Here is a 22,956-nt window from a genome sequence, read left to right on the forward strand (position 1 = left end):
TTCTTGAAGAATTTTCTAATTTGCACTCAGTCATAAAGTGCTCCTGTTGCCGCATGTTGTAGGTCTGTCTATTGTGCGTCCATGTTGCATAACCCACGTAATTTAATCTGACCATAAATGCACAACAACCTTTCTTGTTGCTTAAAAGATATTTGCTTGCTTTTTTCTTATTTAGGCCCAATACAGGAAGTATTTACCATAGAAAGCTATGCTTGAATAAGATTGGAGAATGTCATTTGAACAAAATCTGTGCCAATTTTTCTTTGTTAGAGATGTAGATGAAACTGGAGATTGAAGTGCATTGCTCAGTTGAGAACTAAAATGAAAACATTAACATGAGCTCAGAAAATTTCCATTAATATTCCTGAATTGTTTTAATGTGTGTCTTTTCATGCCATTCTGCTAGGTGTTCTCAGTTGAATAACAGAGTTTTGAAATTAGGCACTGAACTGAAAGAAGAACAAGAAATGAACAAATGCTTGCGAGCTAATCAGATCCAGCTACAAACCAAACTGAAAGAAGAGGAAAAGAAACTGAAGGATACATGTGATGAGAAAGACAGGCAGATTACAGAGGTGCAGGAGCAGCTGCGGGATGTCATGTTCTACCTGGAGACTCAGCAGAAAATCAATCAAATGCCAGCCGATACTCGACAGGAGATTCAAGAGGGACAGATAAACATTGCGGTGGCATCTGCTGCATCGTCACCTGGAGCCATAACCAAACAGACCTCCAGGAGAGGAAGAGGAAAACGGAGCAAATAGTTGAGTTTTCTCATTTTTGAAAGAGGAAGAAAAAAAACAAAAACAAAACCTCCTTGGAGGTGTGTGTGTGTGTGTATATTTGCTTATTTTCAATGCTACTACTATACTTCTGTTATCTATGATTCTATATTCAAGAATTGCCAGTTTTTTTGGCAGTTAGGCTATACTCTGCATTGTGCAGAAAAATTATTTAATACAACATTATTGATTTATATTTGCTGGTATTATAGCTTAAGTATATGAGCTATGCAATTGAAAAGATTTTGCAAAACATGTCAAATGTGCAGAACATCTCAAACTACCTGAGCACAATGATAAATCCAACATAATTTATGGCTGATGGACATTAGCATTAAAGTTATTATCTTAATGTTTTTCAGTTTTCTTCGCATTCACAAGATAGCTCATAGACGTACAAAACCAGCATTTAGATACTATTTTGATTATAGGCAGTATGATTTAAGTGGAAATAACAACATAGTTGGCAATGCAATCATTCAAATCTGCTGAGAATGCATACCTGAAACATTGTGGGATGCTGCATGAATCTAAAAGTCAATTTAAATCTTGTTTTGCACCTTTTATTGCTGACCAGGTGACAATTTTGGTGAGAACATTGTATTCATCTGGAATTTCAGCATAACAGTCACCAAATTAAACTTGTGCTAATCTCTCACAGTTGTTAGAGACCTACCTGAAGTAAATTTGTTCATAAAGGAGGAAAAAAAGTCCACAATTCAATATTAATTGCAAATTTCATTTGTAAGCTGGGTAGTGTGGCTATTGGAACAGTAATGGTCGTTAATGAAACAGTTAGTGGTAGTGAACCCCATGTGAAAAGAACAATTGTATTAAAATATAATATTTACTGAACTGATTTTTGCAGTTAATTGAGAGAATGAGGGTTCATCAAATTAATTAATTTATAAAGCTTTTAACTTTAAAATCTAAGTAGTAAAGTATTCTTGAAAGAAAGTTGACAAACCATATCTGAATGTGCACTGAGTATGACAGCTAAGTTTTGTTATATTCAAAACCACATTTTTTCCCCACTGATATGTCTAGCAAATTAACTTGACAAAAATAGTGATTCACATGTAAAGTAAAAGTATGGTAAACAGCATAGAATATTCCAGAATTCAAGATGAGTTATGCTTCACCATGAATCACATACTCAAAAATTAAACTGAGTATCCCACTCATGTTTCCAGATGTTACTTAACTTGTGTCAAGGGCCATTGCAACTTTATTTCAATCTGTAGCACTCAGTTCTTCCATTCTGCAATAAGTTATCCTTGGTTTGTAAGATATTTTGTTTATAATGCAGATGTTTAGTTCTTTCACGGCTAACATCTATTCTTTTTGTAAGGCCAGCACCAGGTGTAATTCTGTGATGCTGTGAACAATCGCATTTTGACAAAAAGATTGAGACATATTAATATATTATGTAATTTAATTTAAAGCAAGAGGAAGCTTTTTCAATTTACTTACTTCATTTTTGATCAGACCTTAAGTCAGAAGTCATTAACATCTCGTAGTTTGTAAAGCAATCTAAAGAAGCAGGTTTACTTTGTTTTTTGAGTTGATCTGATTAAAATGATTAAATATTATGAATAAAGGCTGATGTTAGACAGCTGTAGATTGATGTAATGAGTAAATTGCCAAGCAGATACAGTAACCTTTTTTTTTCTCTGCAAGAAATCCCTGTTATCTATCCTTGAGGACCACTAGTGCTCACCATTCTTAATTAGACTGCATGGAAAGGCAATTGACTAAACTTTTTTTAAAAGGTGTTCTGCAACAAATTTCTCTAAAGGAAAAATTCTGGTGTAAATTATCTACAGCGAAACCATGTTTGTCTCTTAATGGAGATATTAATATAAACATTTTGTAAATAGCATCCGAAACTGTTTTTTGATTGAGGGCAGTTGAATCTTGAAGTGCAAAATGATGCATTTTGGGTCAAACTCTTCAATTTGGATCACTGTATCTTAATTTTACATTATGTATCTAATTTGGTCAATTCTACCTAATTTCAATAATCTGAGTAATAATCCTGTCATAAATGTGAATAAGGCAGTAGAACGTAACTTGTGTCTGTTCCAAATGAATAAGACTTTGTTGCAGCTTTTGTTGTGAGACACTATTAAAAGGTTGTTTTAAATAGAATAAAAATTGTTCCACAGTAAATGTACCTTTGTTTATTTTGTCCTCTATTTTGACTTGCTTCCACTTCATGTACCTTTCATGCTGAGGAATGGTTCCAAAAGTACTAATTTCTCACTACCAGCAGGATCTTCAGTTAGAATTAGATTTGATTATGATTCTTTCACCTATCACTTTTTATCAATGCACATGAAGCAGAAATTTGACTCTCTCCCCTACTGCAGATGTAATAATCCAGCTGAGTTCTGGTAAAGTAGACCTTATAGAGTCATAGAGATGTACAGCATGGAAACAGACTCTTCGGTCCAACCCGTTCAGGCCGACCAGATATCCCAACTCAATCTAGTCCCACCTGCCAGCACCTGGCCCATATTCCTCCAAACCCTTCCTATTCATATCTTGATAACTTATTTCCCTGAGTGGTATTTAACTGTTGTGGATGTAATGTTATCCACATAATTATATCCAGGACAAAGCAGCCAATTAATTGACATCACATCCACAAGCATCCACTCCCTCCACCACTGACACTCAGCAGCAGTGTGTACTACCTATAAGGTGGACTGCAGAAATTCAGCAAAGATCGCTAGACAGCACCTTCTAAACCCCAAAATACTTCCATCTAGAAGGACAAGAGCAGCAGATACATGGGAACACTGCCAGCTGCAAGTTCCCCTCCAAGCCACTGAACATCCTGACTTGGAAATATATCACCATTCCTTTACTGTCACTGGGTCAAAATCCTGGAATTCCCTGCCTAAGTGCATTGTGTTTCAACCTACAGCATGTGGACTGCAGTGGTTGAAAAAGGCAGCTCATCACTACCTTCTCAAGGGCAACTAGGGATGGGCAATAAATGCTGGCAAGCCAGCAATACCCACAAACCATGAGTGAATAAAAAAAGTCCCCCTTGCAACTGGGATCATAAGGATTTGAATCGGTAAGGAATGAAATTTTGGAAAATTGTATTTAGCGTTTGTCAGTGTTTCTGTAGAGAAATAAATTTATGTCCTTCAAAATTTCCATATCTTAACTTTATTTTTGGAATTTTTGTTTCCTCCTTCACAATATAATCCTTTGCTGGCAGGCCAGAAGTGTATTAAGTAAATCTAAAATTAGCCTGGCTGCTAGATTGTCACTGGCATGGGGTATGTAACTTGAATAATTGCATTCAGCAGATTATCACTTGGGCTTTCAATAGATTTCAATTGTGAATGTATAATTGTGAAACGTTGAATGGAACTGTAGTGTTGCCTATTTCCACACAACTCTCAGCTCATCTGCTGAAAACTTGCTCTATACCTTTCTACTTTTAGCTTTGGTAACGATTTCCTGGGAGCAGATGCGGCGGAGACGAAGGAATTGGGAGAATGGGATGGCGTTTTTACAGGGGGCAGGATGGGAGGAGGTGTAGTCCAGGTAGCTGTGGGAGTCCAGACCAGTTCAAAATACGTACAACACAGATGGCCTCCTTCTTCAAGGACCGCAATTTCCCCCCCGACGTGGTCGATGGTGCCCTCCACCGCATCTCCTCCACTTCCCGCTCCTCCGCCCTTGAGCCCCGCCCCTCCAACCGCCACCAGGACAGAACCCCACTGGTCCTCACCTACCACCCCACCAATCTCCATGTACAGCGCATCATCCGCCGTCACTTCCGCCACCTCCAAACAGACCCCAGCACCAAGGATATATTTCCCTCCCCTCCCCTATCAGCTTTCCGTAGAGACCACTCCCTCCGCGACTCCCTTGTCAGATCCACACCCCCCACCGACCCAACCTCCACTCCCGGCACCTTCCCTTGCAACCGCAGGAGGTGCAACACTTGCGCCCACACCTCCCCCCTCACTTCTCTCCAAGGCCCCAAGGGAAACTTCCATATCCGCCACAGATTCACCTGCACCTCCACCCACATCATCTACTGCATCCGCTGCAGCCGGTGTGGCCTCCTCTATATTGGGGAGATAGGCCGCCTACTTGCGGAGCGATTCAGAGAGCACCTCTGGGCCACCCGGACGAACCAACCCAACCAACTTGTGGCACAGCATTTCAACTCCCCCTCCCACTCCACCGAGGATATGCAGGTCATTGGACTCATCCACCGCCAAACCACAACAACCCGACGGTCGGAGGAGGAGCGTCTTATCTTCCGACTGGGAACCCTCCAACCGCAGGGGATGAACTTGGACTTCACCAGTTTCTTCATCCCCCCTCCCCCCACCTTGTCTCAGCCGGATCCCTCCAGCCCGGCACCGCCTTCCTGACCTGCAGTCTTCTTCTTGACCTCTCCGCCTCCATCCTACTCCGACCTATCACCCTCACCTTGACCTCTTTCCACCTATCACATTTCCAACTCCCCTCCTCCAAGTCCCTCCTCCCTACCTTTTATCTTCTCCTGCTGAACACTCTCTGCTCATTCCTGAAGAAGGGCCTGTGCCCGAAACGTCGAATCTCCTGTTCCCTGGATGCTGCCTGACCTGCTGTGCTGTTCCAGCAATAAAGTTTCTACTTTTAGCTTTGACTATTTAGTGCTCTCTTGATTGGTCTTACATAGAGAATGCACCATAAATGGGACCTTGTCCAAAATTTTGCTGCTTGTAAACTTAATCATAACAAGTCCTGTTGACCCATCACATTGTGTAATGACTTATCTCCTGAACTAGCAAGACTCTGATTTTAAAATTCACATTTTGTTTTCAAATAGCTCTTTGAGTTGCACCTCATCCCTGTAATTCTTTCTGGCCTTTCAAACCTCACGGGTACACTTCTCCAGTTCTAGTTTTAGATTAGATTAGATTACTTACAGTGTGGAAACAGGCCCTTCGGCCCAACAAGTCCACACCGCCCCGTCGAAGCGCAACCCACCCATACACCTACATTTACCCCTTACCTAACACTACGGGCAATTTAGCATGGCCAATTCACCTGACCTGTACATCTTTAGACTGTGGGAGGAAACCGGAGCACCCGTGGGAAACCTACACAGACACGAGGAGAATGTGCAAATTCCACACAGTCAGTTGCCTGAGGCGGAACTGAACCCGGGTCTCTGGCGCTGTGAGGCAGCAGTGCTAACTACTGTGCCACCATGCCGCCCAAACAAACAGTGATTCTGTTTGTGTGAATCACTGATTTTGATCAATCCATAACTGGCAGTCTTGCATTTAATTATCTAGACCCCAAGTTCTGGAATTTTCTCAATAAACGCAGCCTCACTAGCTTTCTTGAATAGGATGATTTTTAACACTACCTTTTTGCTCAAACTTCATCTGCTCTAATATCTTTCTGCAACTTGGTGTCCAGTTTTATTTGATATCACTTGAGAAACTTAATGCACTAAAGACTTTAGAAATGCAAGCTGTTCACGTTGAGTATGTTTGCATACCAGTTTAAGCTAAATAAAAATGGTTCAGTTTATGATTGTAGATAGAACTATTATCACTGATTTACTTCAATTTGACAAGACTCTCGGATTTTTAATGTATTGATGTAATTCTTTGAGCAAATTCAACTGTTAAATGCATATTCTGAAATAAAATTCTGAACTAACCAAAAAAATTCATGTCCTCGTACTAGTATCACAAGCAAATTGCTTAATTCCAACAACTGAAATTAGTTATGCTTATTTGAATTGCTCTGGAATTATGAATTCCCTGCTGCAATAATTTTTTTATGCTACCAGAATATGGTTGGTAAACAATAACCCAAGTTTTTAAAACAACTAGGCATCAATACAAATATGTCAAATAGCTTTGTAAAGAAAAACAGGTGTTTCTTATAGATCATGTGATTAAGTGGAGGCTGAGGCAAATAGAAGTGGGAACACACAAAACTTGTAGGCTTCGAGCCAGTAATGTGTTCCATTAGAGGTTTCTAGTCACAAATACAAACCACATTTTCTCCATCCCCTGGATTGTTGGTACACCCATCCAACATTGTCTGCAATTCCTGCTGAAGAGATGAGAGCTTAAATTAGAAATTATTAAAGTCAATGTTGCAGATGGTTTCTTGAGTTTATGTTGGCTTATGCAACTGAAGCGGAGAAGCCAGGGTGGAACAAGGATATTGAATTGGCAAGCAATTGAGATTGGACTATGCATATATATGGTGTCTTCAGATCTGTGTAGAAGCAACTGTACCATTCTAGATTGGATGATGTATTTATAAATTAAAAGGAGTACTTGGAGCCATAATCTCATTGAATGGCAGAGCAGTCTTAGGTGAATTGTGGGAAAGACTCTCGGCTTAAAGGTCTACTTCTGCTCCTATGCCTTGTGATGGTGTGAGAATGGGAAAATGTGAAGGAGGTATTGCAAGCGATAGGAATGTAAAGAATAAAGCGGTGTCATTAAGGAATGATCCATTCAGAAAAAGGAGAGAGACGAAGGGTAGACACATTAGGTGAGACTATGCTGGAAGGGGGTGCAGAATAAGGTCACCTGTTGAAAGCAAGAATTGGCACAGGTGAAAATTAGACTAAGAAGTCTGATCATGATTCTATTAAGTGGGAGGGGACTGAGGACATAAACAGAAAAGGAAAGACTTAGTTTCGGGTCCTGTCTACCATGGCAGAAACAGTGAGAATTCCCAACTGAGGAAACAGGATTTTATTTCTGAATCATTGCTGTGGAATGGTAAATTATTTGGAGCTACTGGAACAGAGAAACTGGGGAATGGGAATAGAGTTATTAAACGAGAAGGAAGATGATCTGGATACAGGTAGGAATTACTGGGTTCTCATTGTTGCAAATTTCTGGAGGTAGAAAGTAATCCAGGAAAGGAAAATCAAAAATGGAGAGTGTATAGGTCAAGTAATTGAAAATCTGAAACAGTTAAATATTCTAAACTAGAATGAATGATAGCCACCAATGTAGGAGCTGTTAGAATAGGTAGTCAAATGGAGGAGATCAATTTTAAGCAGCATCTTAAAGTAGGAGACCAGGATTACGTCAGCTTGTATGAGGGGGCATAATTACAAATTGAGGGATGAAAGATTTAAGACTGATGTCAGAGGCAGATTCTTTACTCAGAGTGGTAAGAGTGTGGAATGCCCTGCCTGCCAATGTAGTTAACTCAGCCACATTAGGGAGATTTAAACAGTCCTTAGATAAGCACATGGAAGATGACTTGATAGTGTAGGGCATGAGCTTAGATTAGTTCACAGGTCGACGCAACATCGAGGGCCTGTTCTACGATGTATTGTTCTATAATCTATAAGAGAAGAGGTCAGAGGGAAATTTGAGAAGACAGGAAGGATACGTACACCATTCCAGCAGCATTATGGGTAAATGTAAATACTTATTTTCTGCAAATATAATTTTTCCAGTTTTTGTATAAACATGTTACGCAATTGTGATTGGTACTTTGAAGTAACATCGTTATTAAAATAAATTGTAAAAAAAAAATTGTATGGTTAATCCTGGATCAAAATGATTGCTCTAGTCTTATAATCTCTATAAATTTGAAGTGAGAAGTGAAAAATTGAATTTAGTATCTGATTTGCAGTTTAAAAAGCCATGATAATTGCTAATTTGTAATAGTTTGGCTCATATAACCTTTTTTAGACAGCTATCAGTCAACCACTCCAAAACTAAAACCAACTTTGGAAATCTGGCTTAAAACCAGAAAATTATGCAAGTACTCAGTAGGTCATACAACTGTAGAGAGAAAAAAATTTGCAGTTTAGATCAATGATATTTCATGACAATGTTATTTCACTTGACCTTATATAGTCCACCATGAAACTTAAAGGTGTATATGTTCTCCTGAATTGACCTTGCATGCCATTCAGTGGTATGGAACACACCCAATAAATGCAACCTTTTGGCATCAACTTTGTCCTGAGAATAATTCTTTTATAAAAAAAAGGGAGGTGGGAATGGACCAATTTGAAGAGTGTAGATTGAGAGTTCATTGTAACTTCTGATGTTTTTAATATAACAAATTAGCACAATTAGTTATTTAACTAAATTATTCAAATGTGAAAAATGGCTTCAAAAATGGAATACAAGGGATGCTTGCAACGTGACAATTGACAAGTTCACTCTGTGGGCAAAAATGTAATACTTGAAGCATGATTTTTTTTTAATTGTGTATGCCTAAATTATTATGTACCCAACCAATTATATAGTATAGATGAGTTTTTTTCCCTTGTTAATACATAAATGTCAATCAAAACAATTACCTACATTTTCCTTGCACCAAATTACCCATGTTTATTTACAATTGCAAAAGAATTAAAATATTTTCAATTTACCCATTTCCCTTCAGTTGTAGCACTCTTGCCTTTGAGTCAAGAGATTGGATGTACTTTCTCGCTGCAGAACTTGACATAAAAAAATTAAAAACCCGACACTGCAGCACAGTACACAAGGAATCCTACATTGTCAATTATGCTACATTTCAGATAAACAAGAAACGGAGACCCCATGTGTCTTTTCAGGGTAATTATAAAATATCCCACGGTGTTATTTTGAAGTAAAGCACACGTTATTCTGGTTAGTCGAGCAATTATTTATCTCTTGTCATAACGTAAATATATTATTTAGTTATTATCATGTCTGTGGAAAACTGCTGTGTTTAAATGGCTGCCACAATATATCACTGCATGCTTTGAGATATCCTATTGTGAAAGGTGCTATTTAAATGCACATTGTGTGTATGAAAAGTGTTAAGGATAATAAGCTAAAGCTCGCTGAGTGAGACTAGAAGGAAATAGCGACGCTTCTTATGAAAGGATGAGACGGAGAGCGATGTCCAAAGATCACGATCACAAGTAAAAGATGAACTTGTTTAATTAGACACGGTACTGTTCACTGCTCTGGCCATCTGAGGGTTGACAAAGCCACCAACCACCCCGTCCGTCACGTGTCATTCTCCCGCACTCCTCAGCAGCAAAATAAACCTCCGCTCTCCTCGGAGAGGTCAAAGGTCAGAAAGGACGGGGGTGGGTGCGAATGAGCATGACAACAATAAAGGGAATAAAAAAAACTCTCGTCGTAAACCTCACATTTTCCTCCATTCTCCACCCTGGCCGTTCTCCTAGCTGTAGTGAGGGATGATGGGTCTGCTGATGGAAGGCCGGCTGACTTGGTGTAGTGGGGGAAGGGGTGATCAACCGCGTTGCCAGGGAGAGATGTGAATGCGCCGGCCGGTGGGTGCGCGCGCACACGCCGGCGTGCCCGGATCCTGTTTCCCCGCCCCTCTCTGCCCCTCCCCCCCACTCTCGTCCGTTCGCCGTGTTGTTGGTGGCGGCCGAAGGTTTGTGATAGCAACGGGCGCTGCGGCGCTAACTGAGGCCCGGACAGGCGATACGGCGGCTGTACCCGCTCTCCCTGTCCCATACGACGTTCTTCTTGTTCCTCGGCGGGGGTGGGGAAAGGGGGGTTTCACTGGTGTTGTGGATGCCGGGACGGACCGGACCGGACCTTCTTCTGTTCAGGGGTTTGAAGTGACTGGAAGCGGTATCTCTTTCCCACCCCCTGCCCTCCCCCATCACCATCATCGCCCACCATCATGTCCATGAAGCAGTCCAACAGCCGAAAGCCCGGCGGCGGCATCGGCACTGGTGGAGCAGCAACTGGAGCTGGCGGTGGAGGGAGACAGTCCGGCGGCAGGTAATAAACGGTCTCTCTCTGTCTGTCCTTCTCTCCTCTCTCTCTATTGGTCCAACTTTAGCCCGAGGCCCTGGAGGCGGCCTTCTGTCACTAATGGGCCCACCTTTACCCTTCAATATGCCGGGCCCCGGCGTTACCGAGAAACGCAACGAACAGCGTCCGGGCCTTGCGCTCGGGCCCCGTCTTCCAGTGGGTTAATGCCCAAATGGGGGATGCGGCCTACGCGTCCGAAGCCATAGACGGGCGGCTTTCAAAATACCACCATTAAAGGGATATAGATTAACAAATGTCGAAAGATGATACATTCCTGTAGGGAAATCCGTTAGGTAGTATACATCAGTATTCAAAGTATCTAAGACCTTTACATTTTTTTTCAGTCTCATTATAAAAAAACTTTTTCAAGGTTTAAATGTTGTCACCAAATATGTTAGGCGTGAACATTGAAATGCTGAACAATAATATATTACTCTTAAACCAAGATCGCATTGGGAATTTCAAAGCTCCTTGTAACTCGTCAATAATGAAAGAGTTATGATGTGACATTCAAATCAGAATGATTATATTCAAGAGAACAATGTGTTATATGTTGCATACTGTACTGTTTTAGTGAGATTGACTGCTATGCGTGAGGAAAATTAAGCTTTCTGTAAAAAAAAATTGTTCCTTGTGTGTACAGCATTGTCACAATTCATTACAGTGTGGACATTTTACAGAATATTGTAAAATTAAATCTAATTATCCTTTAATTAACAGTTTAAATTGAACAGAACATATACTTTAATGGCATTATGAAAAATAAGTTTGTGTATGCTTCAGCCCTTGTGTTGCAAGAGTTGATGACCTGGCATTTGAATCATGCTTAACATTGGTTTTGGTTTCCTTTTTACTAAATGGCTTAACCCTTTCTGCATAAATAATACCAGTGTTTTGACTAGTAATTACATAGCACTTTGAACTAAGTAAGTTAATCCACTTGAAAATGTTAAGTGCTTAAAATTAATTGTGAAAGTTGCAAGTATTTTGTTTCTTACAGCTACTGTTATATACCTTCCAATTCTGGAATGATGACAACAGTTTTGTTAGGTTTATGTTTAAAGATACTGATCTGTTTGACAATTTTAAAACTTGTTTGGCATTGTAATGCTTTCATTGATCGCTTTTGTCCAAAGATGTGCACGTTAGGTGGATTGACCATGCTAAATTACCCATGGTGTCGAGGGATGTGCAGGCTAGATGAATTAGTCATGGGAAATGCAGGGTTACAGGGAAAGGGTAGAGGGGGTAGGTCTGGGTGGGATGCTCTTCAGCGGGTCAGTGTGGACTCTGAGTCAAATAACTTGCTTCCACACTGTAGGAATTTTATGACCATGTCAAGGTGAATGAGTTTAACTATACATGCCCAAACATGTGGAAATGTTTTTCTTAAGCATTTCATCAAAAATATTTGCTTCGGTGCTGTTAAACTAAACACATTCTAACTTTTCAAGATGTAATATACTGTAAATAGCTTTGCTTCAAAGAATTGAAGAGTTTTGGTTCTGTTTTCACATTTTTAAAATTTAAATCATGGGATCTGTAACCAAGGTGGAGTTGATAATAATTTAAACTTGTGCAATAATTTTCCTTTCAGATGGTAAAACGAATAAGTGCCTGATTTGACACTAGTTCACAATTCATCTTCAACCTGCATATCTCCTTTGAGTTACTTGATCTTCCAGTATCCCTTTGGGCCACCTTCGATATCGTAGGTTTAAAAGCTAAGCTCATAATCCCCATATTGAGCCTTTTGGAGCTGTTCAAATTAGAACTACTGTCAACATAAATCATAAGCATTTGGTAAATCAGTGCTTATGCACTTTTCTGTTTAGAAATTTATATTTAGCCAGGAGAAAGTGGATGAGATAGAAAACCAATTTATTTTGTATTTTTCACAATGTCAGAGTGCCTAAAACACTTCAAAGCTAATGAAGTGCACTTTTTAAATATGTCACTAATGTAAGAAAATATGGCAACCAGTCTGTAGATAGCCAAAGAATCTAGAAGTTAAATTATCAATTAATCAGTCTTGATGCTTGACCATATATTGGGCAGGACACTGGGAGAACTTTCTATCATTTTGTATGGAGAACAGCTGGTTTCAGTTTAATTTATCTAAAGAATTCCAACTTCAATAATTCACGCTACTATATATATAAGTCAGCCTTCTACGCGGCCAAATGTCTGGAGTATGTCTTGAATTTGATATTTCCTGGCTGAGAAGTATGCAAGTTACCATTGAATAAAGACTATCAAAATTATTTTTCCAATTTGGTTTCTCTTTCACACTGTAACCAGGTGAAAAGTAGTATTTTGCTAACTTCCAGGACAGATCTCTTTCTCTTGCATCCTCAAAATCTTTTCTCCGATTATCATAGCTCCATTACATTCCAACTGCTCATTAGAGATTGGAAATGACTGCGAAAGATCATTTTCATGTTGGTCCTTTCAGTCAGGGCAAGAAAATGTTTTAAATCCTGCTTGTTTGATTTGAAACAATGTATAATAATCTCCTTTTGGTATACTGTCCTTATGCTTTTTTTGTTTGGCTTAGGTGCAGCTGTTGGTTCACTCCAGTTTCATAGAATTCCTGATCCAAGCATAACAATTATCCATTTATACACAATTTGATAATAAGCAATAGCATGGTCTACTTTATGAATTTCTGCTACAGTTGGGGGCATTTTTCTGAGAGGTACATAGATTAGGAATTTACGGCCAGATTTATGCTAAGTGGCTTGGTCTTTCTGGCTGGCAAGTGCCAGCAGTGCTTGTGTCAAATCTGTTGTGTATCCATTGGTCATTGACTATTTCACTCAACAATTTTAGAGTGCAGTGAATGTTCCTGTGTTGTAGGGCTGCTACTCAGATTATCTACCTTCAACAGTAATTTGGAAATTGTACATTTTTATTTTATACCTCCCTTTTCAAATTTTCTAACTTTGAAACAATTCTTTATGAATTGTTTGCATGGAATGCCTGGATCTCTCACTATCTGCAAAATCTGCAATCTTCTGATTAGAAGTATTTACTTAATTTTCTATATCATAAAACTCTCAGTATTTAAATGGTTGTAAAGAAATTTGGGAAGTCCTGAGCTCTTTTCTTGGCTTTACTAGCAAAATTGTTAAAAGACATGGTTTTTAGATTTAAAGTTCATCATAATTACGCTGAGAAGGAGAAGCAGTGCTGACAGTGATTATACATGCAAGTTATGTATGGAGCTGGGCCTGGATGAATTTTGGTGATAAGATGGTTTGGGGAGATAGAAATGTACAGAAGATTCCTTGATCCTTTGTATTCCTCTTGAATTTTAATTCAGATTCTTCCTCAGGTTGTCCAGTGGCTAGTAATGTTATAGTGGACCCTAAAATCTACTTTGTTACTACATCTTTGACAAGTGTCTTCCAGTATATTTGTAGTTCAAGGTGAATTTGTTGCCTACTTGATTTCACACTTCATTATCAATGCTGATCCAGGGATCAGCAATATAGTTAGGATCCTGAAGAATTGGTCAGGATAAATGTAGAGCTTGGGGTAGTCTTCAAACTGCTATTCACTTGGTAACTCAGAATCATAGCCTAGTTAAACTAACTGTATAAGATTAATCCAAAAGATGTGGAATTAAATTTGATGACTTTTCTCCAACATCTAGATCTTTCATAGCACTTTTCTCGTTCCTCCCATCCCTTGGTATTTCATTATATTCCTGAAGACATTCTACCCTTCAGTAGAATCCTGAAGTAATAAATATTGAATATTCATTATAGAATGGTAGGTGGATACCATTGGGTGAGAAGGTCATCAGTTAGCTTTTATATAGGAGTCCAGAAGTGAGACCATTCATTATCAGCACTGGTCACAAGATCTGAGCACTTATTGATAAAGTTTAGTTGCACTCTAGAAAGTAATGAGGTAAGATGCTAGTCAGTAGAATTTTCCTATTTTGCCCAACCTGTAGTTTCTTGAAGAGAGAGAATTCTTTCCAACTACAGCATTGGTCACTGACCTACCTAAATTTTTAGTTACTGGTTTAAAAAAAATAATTTTATTGAAGCTAGTATAAATAAATGATAAAAAAGAAACAATTTTTTATAAGCATAGATTGTTTTGTAAATTCTATAAAATACATGCAGTTGAAAAATGTGGTGCTGGAAAAACACAGCAGGAGCAGGAGAATCGCCATTCGGGCATAAGCCCTTCAGGATTCCTGAAGAAGGGCTTATGCCCGAAATGTTGATTCTCCTGCTCCTCGAATGCTGCCTGACCTGCTGTGTTTTTCCAGCACCATATTTTTCTACTCTGGTACTCCAGCATCTGCAGTCCTCACTTTCTCCTATAAAATACATGCAGCAAGCTGATGTGTTGATAGTAAAGTGTGTGGAAAGAGGACTGACACCAGGGCTTGTGGAGTTAAAACCACTAAAGGTAACTTATCTATTTACTAAAAATTAACTTGTCATTTCCACAAGTGTAGCTAGTAAATTTAACACTCTAGCTGTAGATATTGACATGTTTTTCCCTGTTTTCTGCTTCAGTCCCATCCCCAAAATTGTGAGAAAATATTTGAATTTGTATTAATTTGGAAACAAATTAATTCCCTTTTCACTTCTAAAGTTTTTGATTTTTCTGGGAAGTTTTATTCCACTAACTGAGCTCAGATTTTAACCAGTATTTACACAACCTGCGTTCTTTGATAATTCAAGTCTGATTACTTGTGTGATATCAGTACAAAAAAAGTCTGGCTGGAATCTTCAGTTTGCCAAATAAACCTCAAAATTTATTGCAGAATGTTGAAAGTAAATCTGCTGTCCACCTGAACCTTAGACAACCTAGCAGCTGTTCAAGATGGTATGAGCCATTAAGGCAGTATGAGCTTTTTTTTCATTAGTGGGATTTAAGGAAAAGTGTGGACTGGAATTTCTTTGCTGGATTGTGCTTTTATTCAGTGGAAGTCACCTGAAATCAGCTAACCAGTGCAAAAGATTGTGGAATTTTAAAAGGAAAGTATGTCCAGCATAAGTATTATTTTTTAAAAAAATTGAATTGAGAGCTCAACAATATCAAATGGAATGAATAATTGGGATGAGTTTCTGCTAATTATGCCATTCATGGATATTTGAGGCTCTTAAAATGTAACCTTTTTCAACAGACAATTAAATTTACAACTATATACCAGTGCAGCTAGATTTAAATGATTTGGAATAGATTTTCAGTTGTTTTCAGTACAATCAGGTCACTTGCATATTGAATTAAAATGCTTTTCTGTGAATAACTCATTTTCAGTTATATCAATAAAACTACGCCAGGATACTCTTTTTAATGTTAATATTTGAATTTTTTTAAAAAAAGGTCCATTCTAAAATGCTGCCAAATTTCACTAATCTCTCAGAAGATGTAATGTTCAGTGGTGTACAAATAAATGATTAGAAACTCGAACATAAAAAACACTTCTAAAGTTTGTGTAATTCCGAGTACATTGAATGCCAAAGTTAAATTAAAAATTGCTTTTGAATTTTATGTATATTAGGAACAAGACATTTGTTTTAGATTATGTTGATTCGGGTGAGGTGCTGAAAGGCTGGAGGTGGCATTGAAATAATGGACTGGTGAGCCTGATGTCAGTGGTAGGCAAGTTGTTGGACAGGATTTGTGTGCATTTGGAAAGGCAAGGACTGATTAGAGATAGTCAACATGACTTGATACATGGGAAATCAAGTCTAACTTGAGTTTTTTTGAAGAGGTGACAAAGGAGATTGATGGAGGCAGGGAGGTAGACATCTATATGGACTTCAGGTGTTAGACAAGATTCTGCATGGTAGACCGGTTAAAAGGTTCGATCACATAATCCCGGGTTGCTAGCCAATTGGATACCAAATTGGCTTGAAGGTAGAAGATAGAGGGTGGTGGCAGAGGGTTGCATTTTGTACTGGAGGCCTGTGACATGTGGTATGCTGCAAAGATTGGTAGTGGGTCCACTGCTTTTCATCATAGAAATGATTTGGATAGTAAAGTGGGAGGTATTATTACTAAGTTTACAGATGACACCAAAATTGATGTAGTGGACAGTGAAGAAGGTTATCTGTGTACAATGGGACCTTGATCAGATGGGCCAGTGGACAGAGGAGTGACAGAGTTGGTTTAATTTAGATAAATGTGAGGTGTTGATTTTGGTAAGGCAAGCCAAGGCAAAACATATGCAGTTAATTGTAGGGCTCTGGGGGTTGTTGCCAGACCAAACGTCCTTGGAGTGCAGGTGCATAGTTTGTTGAACGTGAAGTTGCAGGTGGATAGAGTGCTGAAGATGTTTGGCAAACCTGCTTAGTCAGTGCATTGAATACTAGAATTGGGAGGTTATGTTGCAGCTGCACAGGACATTGGTGAAGGCAATCACATTTAGAATACTGCATTCAAACCCCTCCCTGCCCGCACATGCACACCTCACTTAAAGGAGGTTGCCGGAATTGGAAGGACTGGACAGGCTGAATAGGGTGGTGCACACCCCCCCCCCCCCCCCCCCCTCAAACGTAGCGTTAGAGGCTAAGGGGTGACCTTTATAGAGGTTTATAAAATCCTCAGGGGTCATGGCTAGGGTGAATAGCCTATGTTTCTCAGTGTAGGGGAGTCCAAAACTAGAGGGCATAGGTTTAAGGTGAGAGGGGAAAGATTTAAAAGAGACTTGAGCAGCTTTTTCAGGCAGAGGGTGGTGCATGTATGGTGGTGATAGTGGAAGTGGGTGCAGTTACACCATTTCAAAGACATCTAGATGGGTACTTGAACAGGAAGAGTTTAGAGAACTTTGGGACAAATGCTGATAATTGGGGCTAGTTTAAGACATCTGACCAGCATGGATGAGTTGGTCCACAGAGGGTCTGTTTCTGTGCTGTATAACTGTGGTTCCAAATTTGCAAACATTTTCAAATTATTTCAACATTTTCATAATGCAGTACTTTGAGTTTACTTTATTGGTGTCAGATTCTTATAACTTTGAGCATTTAACTGCAGTATTGTACATTGTAGTGGCTTCCCACCTTTTCTTTGGGAACATGCTGACTGTGTTGACACATCTGGGGAGCTCTCACATATATTAAACTCTTGGGACTTGCTATCCTAACTTGGAAAAGAAAATGTCTCGTACCTAAAGGATAATGTTGTATAATACTTTTCTGAATTAGTAATTAAAATACACAGCAAGAAAAATAACTTACTAGTGCAGTAGTAATTTAATGAACTAACATATTGAATCATGAAAATTCAGGTACCTTTCAATTATAATACCCACTTGCATGATATATTTTAATTAGTGGCTTACGAATTGCCAGCAGGGTTACAATTGTCCAGTCTCCTATAAATTGTCAAGTAAGCTGCTTGTCTTTCTGCATATAAGAGTTTGTGCTGTATGTTTGGTTGTCTTGCTTTCTTGGCTACTTGAATTGTATAGCTTTGGATTTGACTTTTCTCATCAGAATTACTTTTGAGGACGTTAACATATACATTAAGTTAATTTTGTTCTTTGCTTTGTAAGATTGTGCCAGAAACAATTTCTTTAAAGAAGACTGGCTTGTTGATTAAGCAGAGTTTAAGAACAAATGACAGATGTTCTACTTGAGTTTGCCCTGTGCCATCCTGATGTAATTGAGCATTGTGTACCATTGCCACCACCTATGAATGAACATGTGGCCTGAGATATGATGGAAAAAATCTAGGCCAATTCAGGGAGAATAGAAACCTCACGTTCTTTGAAGACTATCAAAATGCATTCGCAGGATGCCTGGGACTGTGAAATATCCTGTGCAGTGCTCCATTGAATAAACTCCAGTATTGATGATAGCTGGTGTTTTCTTTAACTACCTTTCCAAACATCTGCAGCAAATCTGTAACAACTGCATGATCTTAGCAAACTGTTGCAAAGGTGGTTAATCCTTTGCAATAAGGAATTTAACTTGATTTAATGCTTTTGTAATTGCATGCAATTTGTTCAAATGTTCTTAATTCATCTAATTTCAACAATTATTTTACATTAAAAAAGGTATACTAATTAATATTAAAGATCGAAATCAAATGTTAATTCCTAAATTAAAAAGATCAAACTTTCTAATCGTACCATGGTGACAAAGACCTCCCTGTAGGTATCTGTATAGTAGCATTTCTCTGAATCTTTGTTGTGCCTCTCTGTCATTTAGTGAGATTGTTAACCAAAACTGAACATAGGAATATAAATTATGCCTGACAAAAATAAGACATGGAAACAGACATTAAGTTGTACTGTAGAATTTTCTTTTTAATTTTTAATAAATTGTGAATATACTGTTTTAGCTTTTTATCCTCCCTTTTTAAGGTAGAATAGACATTAGTATTTAACAGGCGGATATAGAGTCAGAGTCATAGAGATGTACAGCATGGAAACAGACCCTTTGGTCCAACCCGTCCATGCCAACCACATATCCCAATTCAATCTAGTCCCACCTGCCAGCACCTGGCCCATATCCCTTCAAACCCTTCCTATTCATATACCCATCCAAATGCCTCTTAAACGTTGCAATTGTACCAGCCTCCACCACTTCCTCTGGCAGCTCATTCCATACATGTACCACACTCTGCATGGAAAAAGTTGCCCCTTAGGTCTCTCTTATACATTTCCCCTTTCACCCTAAACCTATGTCCTATAGTTCTGGACTCCCCGACCCCAGGGAAAAGACTTTGCTTATTTACCCTATCCGTGCCCCTCATAATTTTGTAAACCTCTATAAGGTCACCCCTCAGCCTCTGACGCTCCAGGGAAAACAGCCCCAACCTGTTCTGCCCCTCAAATCCTCCAACCCTGGCAACATCCTTGTAAATCATTTCTGAGCCCAGGTTTTGTATTTTTCATTTTTGGAGCTATAAACTGAAATGGAAGTTGGGTTTATTTTAATGTTAGCAAATTCAATTATACACATTATTGAAGCAATAATTAACAGAATCAAAGTTACTATAATCTGGTGCCAGACACTCGACAGCAGTGTAGTGTCGTTAACTTGTTCTGATTTACTATTTTTGTGCAATCTGTCATTCATACTCTTTATGACTTTTCTTGCATGCATACCTTTGCGTCAGCTAGAGTTCATGACATAACCTGAGCTCTCTTCTATCTTGCTTCAACCAGCTGTTATTTAATGCAGTGCTCTGTTCTTGTTTGCCTGTTCTTGCTTTAATTAACAGTCAGTGTGCAGTTATGTAAGTTAACAGTTAATTGAGTTCAGATTATTTAATAGTTGAGATCCAGACCATATAGCAGTAACTTAATTGATCATATAAGAATAGAATGACATTAATGATTTCTACTTCTGCAGTCTCCAATTTGAGGGAAAAGACTATGTTCTGATGCATCACTGTTTGAATAAACTTAAAGGTGCCATTTCTCCCAATTAGATACAGGGGAGACTGAAACCTTCGCTTCTTAGATACTGACTCCATCCCCCTCTCTGGCAACAGTTTAAGACTAAGCCAGTTTGTCCCAATCTTGATCTCATTTTTGTATACCTGAATAAGCAATTGAATTTAAATTCATTCCATCATTAAGGCTGCCTAGTTCAACTTTGTAAGCTTTCTCTGCTTTAGCTCAGCTGTTATTAAAATATTCATTTGTATCTCAACCAGACTCAACTACACCAATGCACTCCTAGCTTTCTTAGTTGTTTCAGGGATATGGGTATTTCTGGGTTTGCCTGCAATTATTGCCCATTCCTAAATGTTCTGATGTAGAAGCTGGTGAGCAGTCTTTTTGAACCATTGAGTCCTTGTAGTGTAAGGGCATCAGTAATGCAGCTAGGAAGTTCCAGGATTTCAACCCAACAGTGAAGGAATGACATTCCAAGTCAGGGCGCTGTGTGCCTTGAAGTGGATCTTGCAGGTGGCGGTCCCGTGCATCTCTGCTTGTCCTTGTAGTTGCTGGAGTAGCCTTGCTGAGTTACTAAAGTGCATCTTATAGGTGATGCACGCTGCTGCCAGTGCATTGGTGATGAAGGGAGTGCATTTTGAAGGTGGATGGAGCTTGAGGGGAATGAAGTGAGATGCTTTGTTCTGGACAGAGTTAAGCTGCATGAGTGTTGTTAGAGCTGCACTCATCCTGGTATAAGTAGATTATTCCATCATCTGCCTGACTTGTACCTTGTAGGTGGTGAACAGGCATTGGGGAGAAAGATTTGTTTACTGTGAATCCCGAGCAACTGACCAGCTTTTGTAGCTAATGGTAAACGGTAGCCAACCCAAATGTTGATATTGGGGCATTTAATATTTTGAATCCCAAGAATTTGATAGTTAGATTTATGCTGGCGATGATCAGTGGCACTTGATTTGTGTAAATGGTATTGAGAGGTATCATCCAAAGCCTGGATGTTGTTCAGGTCTTGCTTTATGTGGGCATGGATTACTTCAGTATTTGAATTGTGGTGCTTAATATTGAATCATAGTGTCATACAGAATGGAAACAGACGCTATGGTCCAACTTGTCCATGCTGACCAAAGTTCCCAAACTAAGCTCGTCACACTTGCCTGTGTTTGGCCCATATCTCTCTCAACCTTTCCTATTCCTGTACCTGTCCAAATGTCTTTTTAAATATTGTAACTGTACCTGGATCTACCTCCTCCTCTGGCTGTACAGTCCACATACAAACCACACTGAGAGAAAAATTGCCCCTCAGGTCCTTTTTAAATATTTTTTGTCTCACCTTTTAAAGTATGCCCTGTTGTGGGGGAACCCCGCCACCAGCACCAAGGAAAACTGCCTTTGTTATTCACCTTATGATTTTATAAGCCTTTTAAGGTCATCCCCTCAAACTCCTAAGCTGCAGTGAAAAAAGTCCCAGCATATCCAGCCCTCCTTATAATCCAAACCCTCCAGTCCCAGCAACATCCTGGTATATCTTTATGGAACTGTCTGCAAATAAATAACGTTATGCAATTATCAGTGAACATCCCCATTTCATCGTTATGATGGAGGGAAGATCATTGATGAAGCTGCTTATGACACAGTAGTGCCCATGGCCCAGTGGAACAGCTGTATGGATAGCTCGGGGCTGAGGTGATTGACTTCCACCAAACACTACCATCTTTCTTTGTGCAAAGTATGATTCCAAGCAGCGAAAAATCATACTTCGATTTCCATTGACTCCAGTTTGCCTAGCCCTCCTTGATGCCATGGGCAGTCATTCATGTATGCTATTCTCCATGAACTTCAAATTGATCAAAATTCTGCTACCTCATCTTAACTCTCTTCCATTCTCCTGTGATCTGTGGTTGCTGACTTGTGTTGGCTCCTGATCAAGCAACACCTTAACGTTTAACATTCTCATCATTGTTTTCACATTCGTTGATGGCCTTATCTGAGTTTCTGTAATCTCCAGCTCCACAGCTCTGAGGTTTCTGTGCATCTCTAGTTTTGGCCTGTTTTGCATTCTCAGTTGTTACATCCTTTTTAGTTCATCTCTTTGTCACTTTATCTTGAATTGCCTCAGTCCCAAGATCTGGAATTCTCTTTTTATACCTTCCCACCTCTCTCCTTTGCTTTCCTTCCTTAAGATACTCCTTAAAACCTTAGTCTTTTAAACCTGATTTGCCAATTTCACCTCCTGTTGGTATGTGGCTTGGTATCATACTTTATAATGCTCATTTGATGTAGTTATAGGAGTTCCAGAATGTTAAATTTACTAATGTTATGTCATTGCCTATCTATTTGTTGTACTCCATCTTCACTGTGTAAAATAAGCAATATTCCGTTCAACAAGCAGAGTAACAATTACATTTTAATATCAACTGGTACCATAAATGCTGACTAGCTTTAATATGCTGTCTGCCTCCACGCATGTTTTTCCTACTTGCTGGTTTTGACATTCAGCTGCCTCAGTTTTGCTGCATGTGTAGATGTTCTAGGTCATAATATATTACAGGACCCTAAATCAGGGGTGTAATAGTGAAACTCTCATGGCCTGAACTTAATGTTAATCTAGATTTTTGTGCTCAAGCTGAATACTGCAGTTCTGCTGAGTAATTAGAGTGCTAACATTAAACTGAGTCCCATCTGCCCCCTCAGGTGAATGTAAAATATTCCATTATGCAAATTTAGGAACAGGAAATTTATCCATGATTTCTTGATCAATATTTTTGCCTCAGTTTGCCCCTGAGATTGCATGGTCATTATTGAATTGCTGTTTGTGGAAATTTGTTGGCCATGTGTCCTACATTATAATGGTGACTACACTTCAAAATTATCTACTTGGTTGAGAATTGATTTGGAATTAATTGTGATAATGAAAAGTGCTACCTAAATGCAAATCTCCAACTATTCACCTCCCACCCCCACCATCCCTCTTGCATAAGCTGCACCTTCTTAGGTGTAT

The 22,956-nt window shown here is 39.1% G+C and overlaps 2 protein-coding genes across 7 annotated transcripts in view; both read left to right on the forward strand.

Moving 5' to 3' along the window:
* brap (BRCA1 associated protein) overlaps window positions 1–2,954 on the forward strand; it is a 40,561-nt gene extending 37,607 nt beyond the window's left edge. The window contains exon 12 of the mRNA XM_043715669.2: window positions 407–2,954. Coding sequence (XP_043571604.1) covers window positions 407–764 — 358 coding nt within the window. The 3' untranslated portion in view covers window positions 765–2,954. The remainder of the gene's footprint in view (window positions 1–406) is intronic.
* Window positions 2,955–10,165: 7,211 nt separating this feature from the next.
* The window catches only part of atxn2 (ataxin 2), a 105,504-nt gene continuing 92,713 nt past the window's right edge, over window positions 10,166–22,956 (forward strand). For 3 of the 6 annotated variants that reach the window (XM_043715673.2, XM_043715672.2, XM_043715674.2), the window contains exon 1: window positions 10,167–10,543. In XM_043715673.2, coding sequence (XP_043571608.1) covers window positions 10,443–10,543 — 101 coding nt within the window. In that variant the 5' untranslated portion in view covers window positions 10,167–10,442. Of the gene's footprint in view, window positions 10,544–22,956 lie in introns of all 6 variants that reach the window. The other 3 variants (XM_043715670.2, XM_043715671.2, XM_043715675.2) reach the window with 2 other exon arrangements.

The sequence above is a fragment of the Chiloscyllium plagiosum genome, unplaced genomic scaffold (genome assembly GCF_037043375.1).
Source record: "Chiloscyllium plagiosum isolate Xiang-an unplaced genomic scaffold, Cpla_swu_hap1 HiC_scaffold_24, whole genome shotgun sequence".
In the NCBI taxonomy this organism is placed as follows: Eukaryota; Metazoa; Chordata; class Chondrichthyes; order Orectolobiformes; family Hemiscylliidae; genus Chiloscyllium; species Chiloscyllium plagiosum.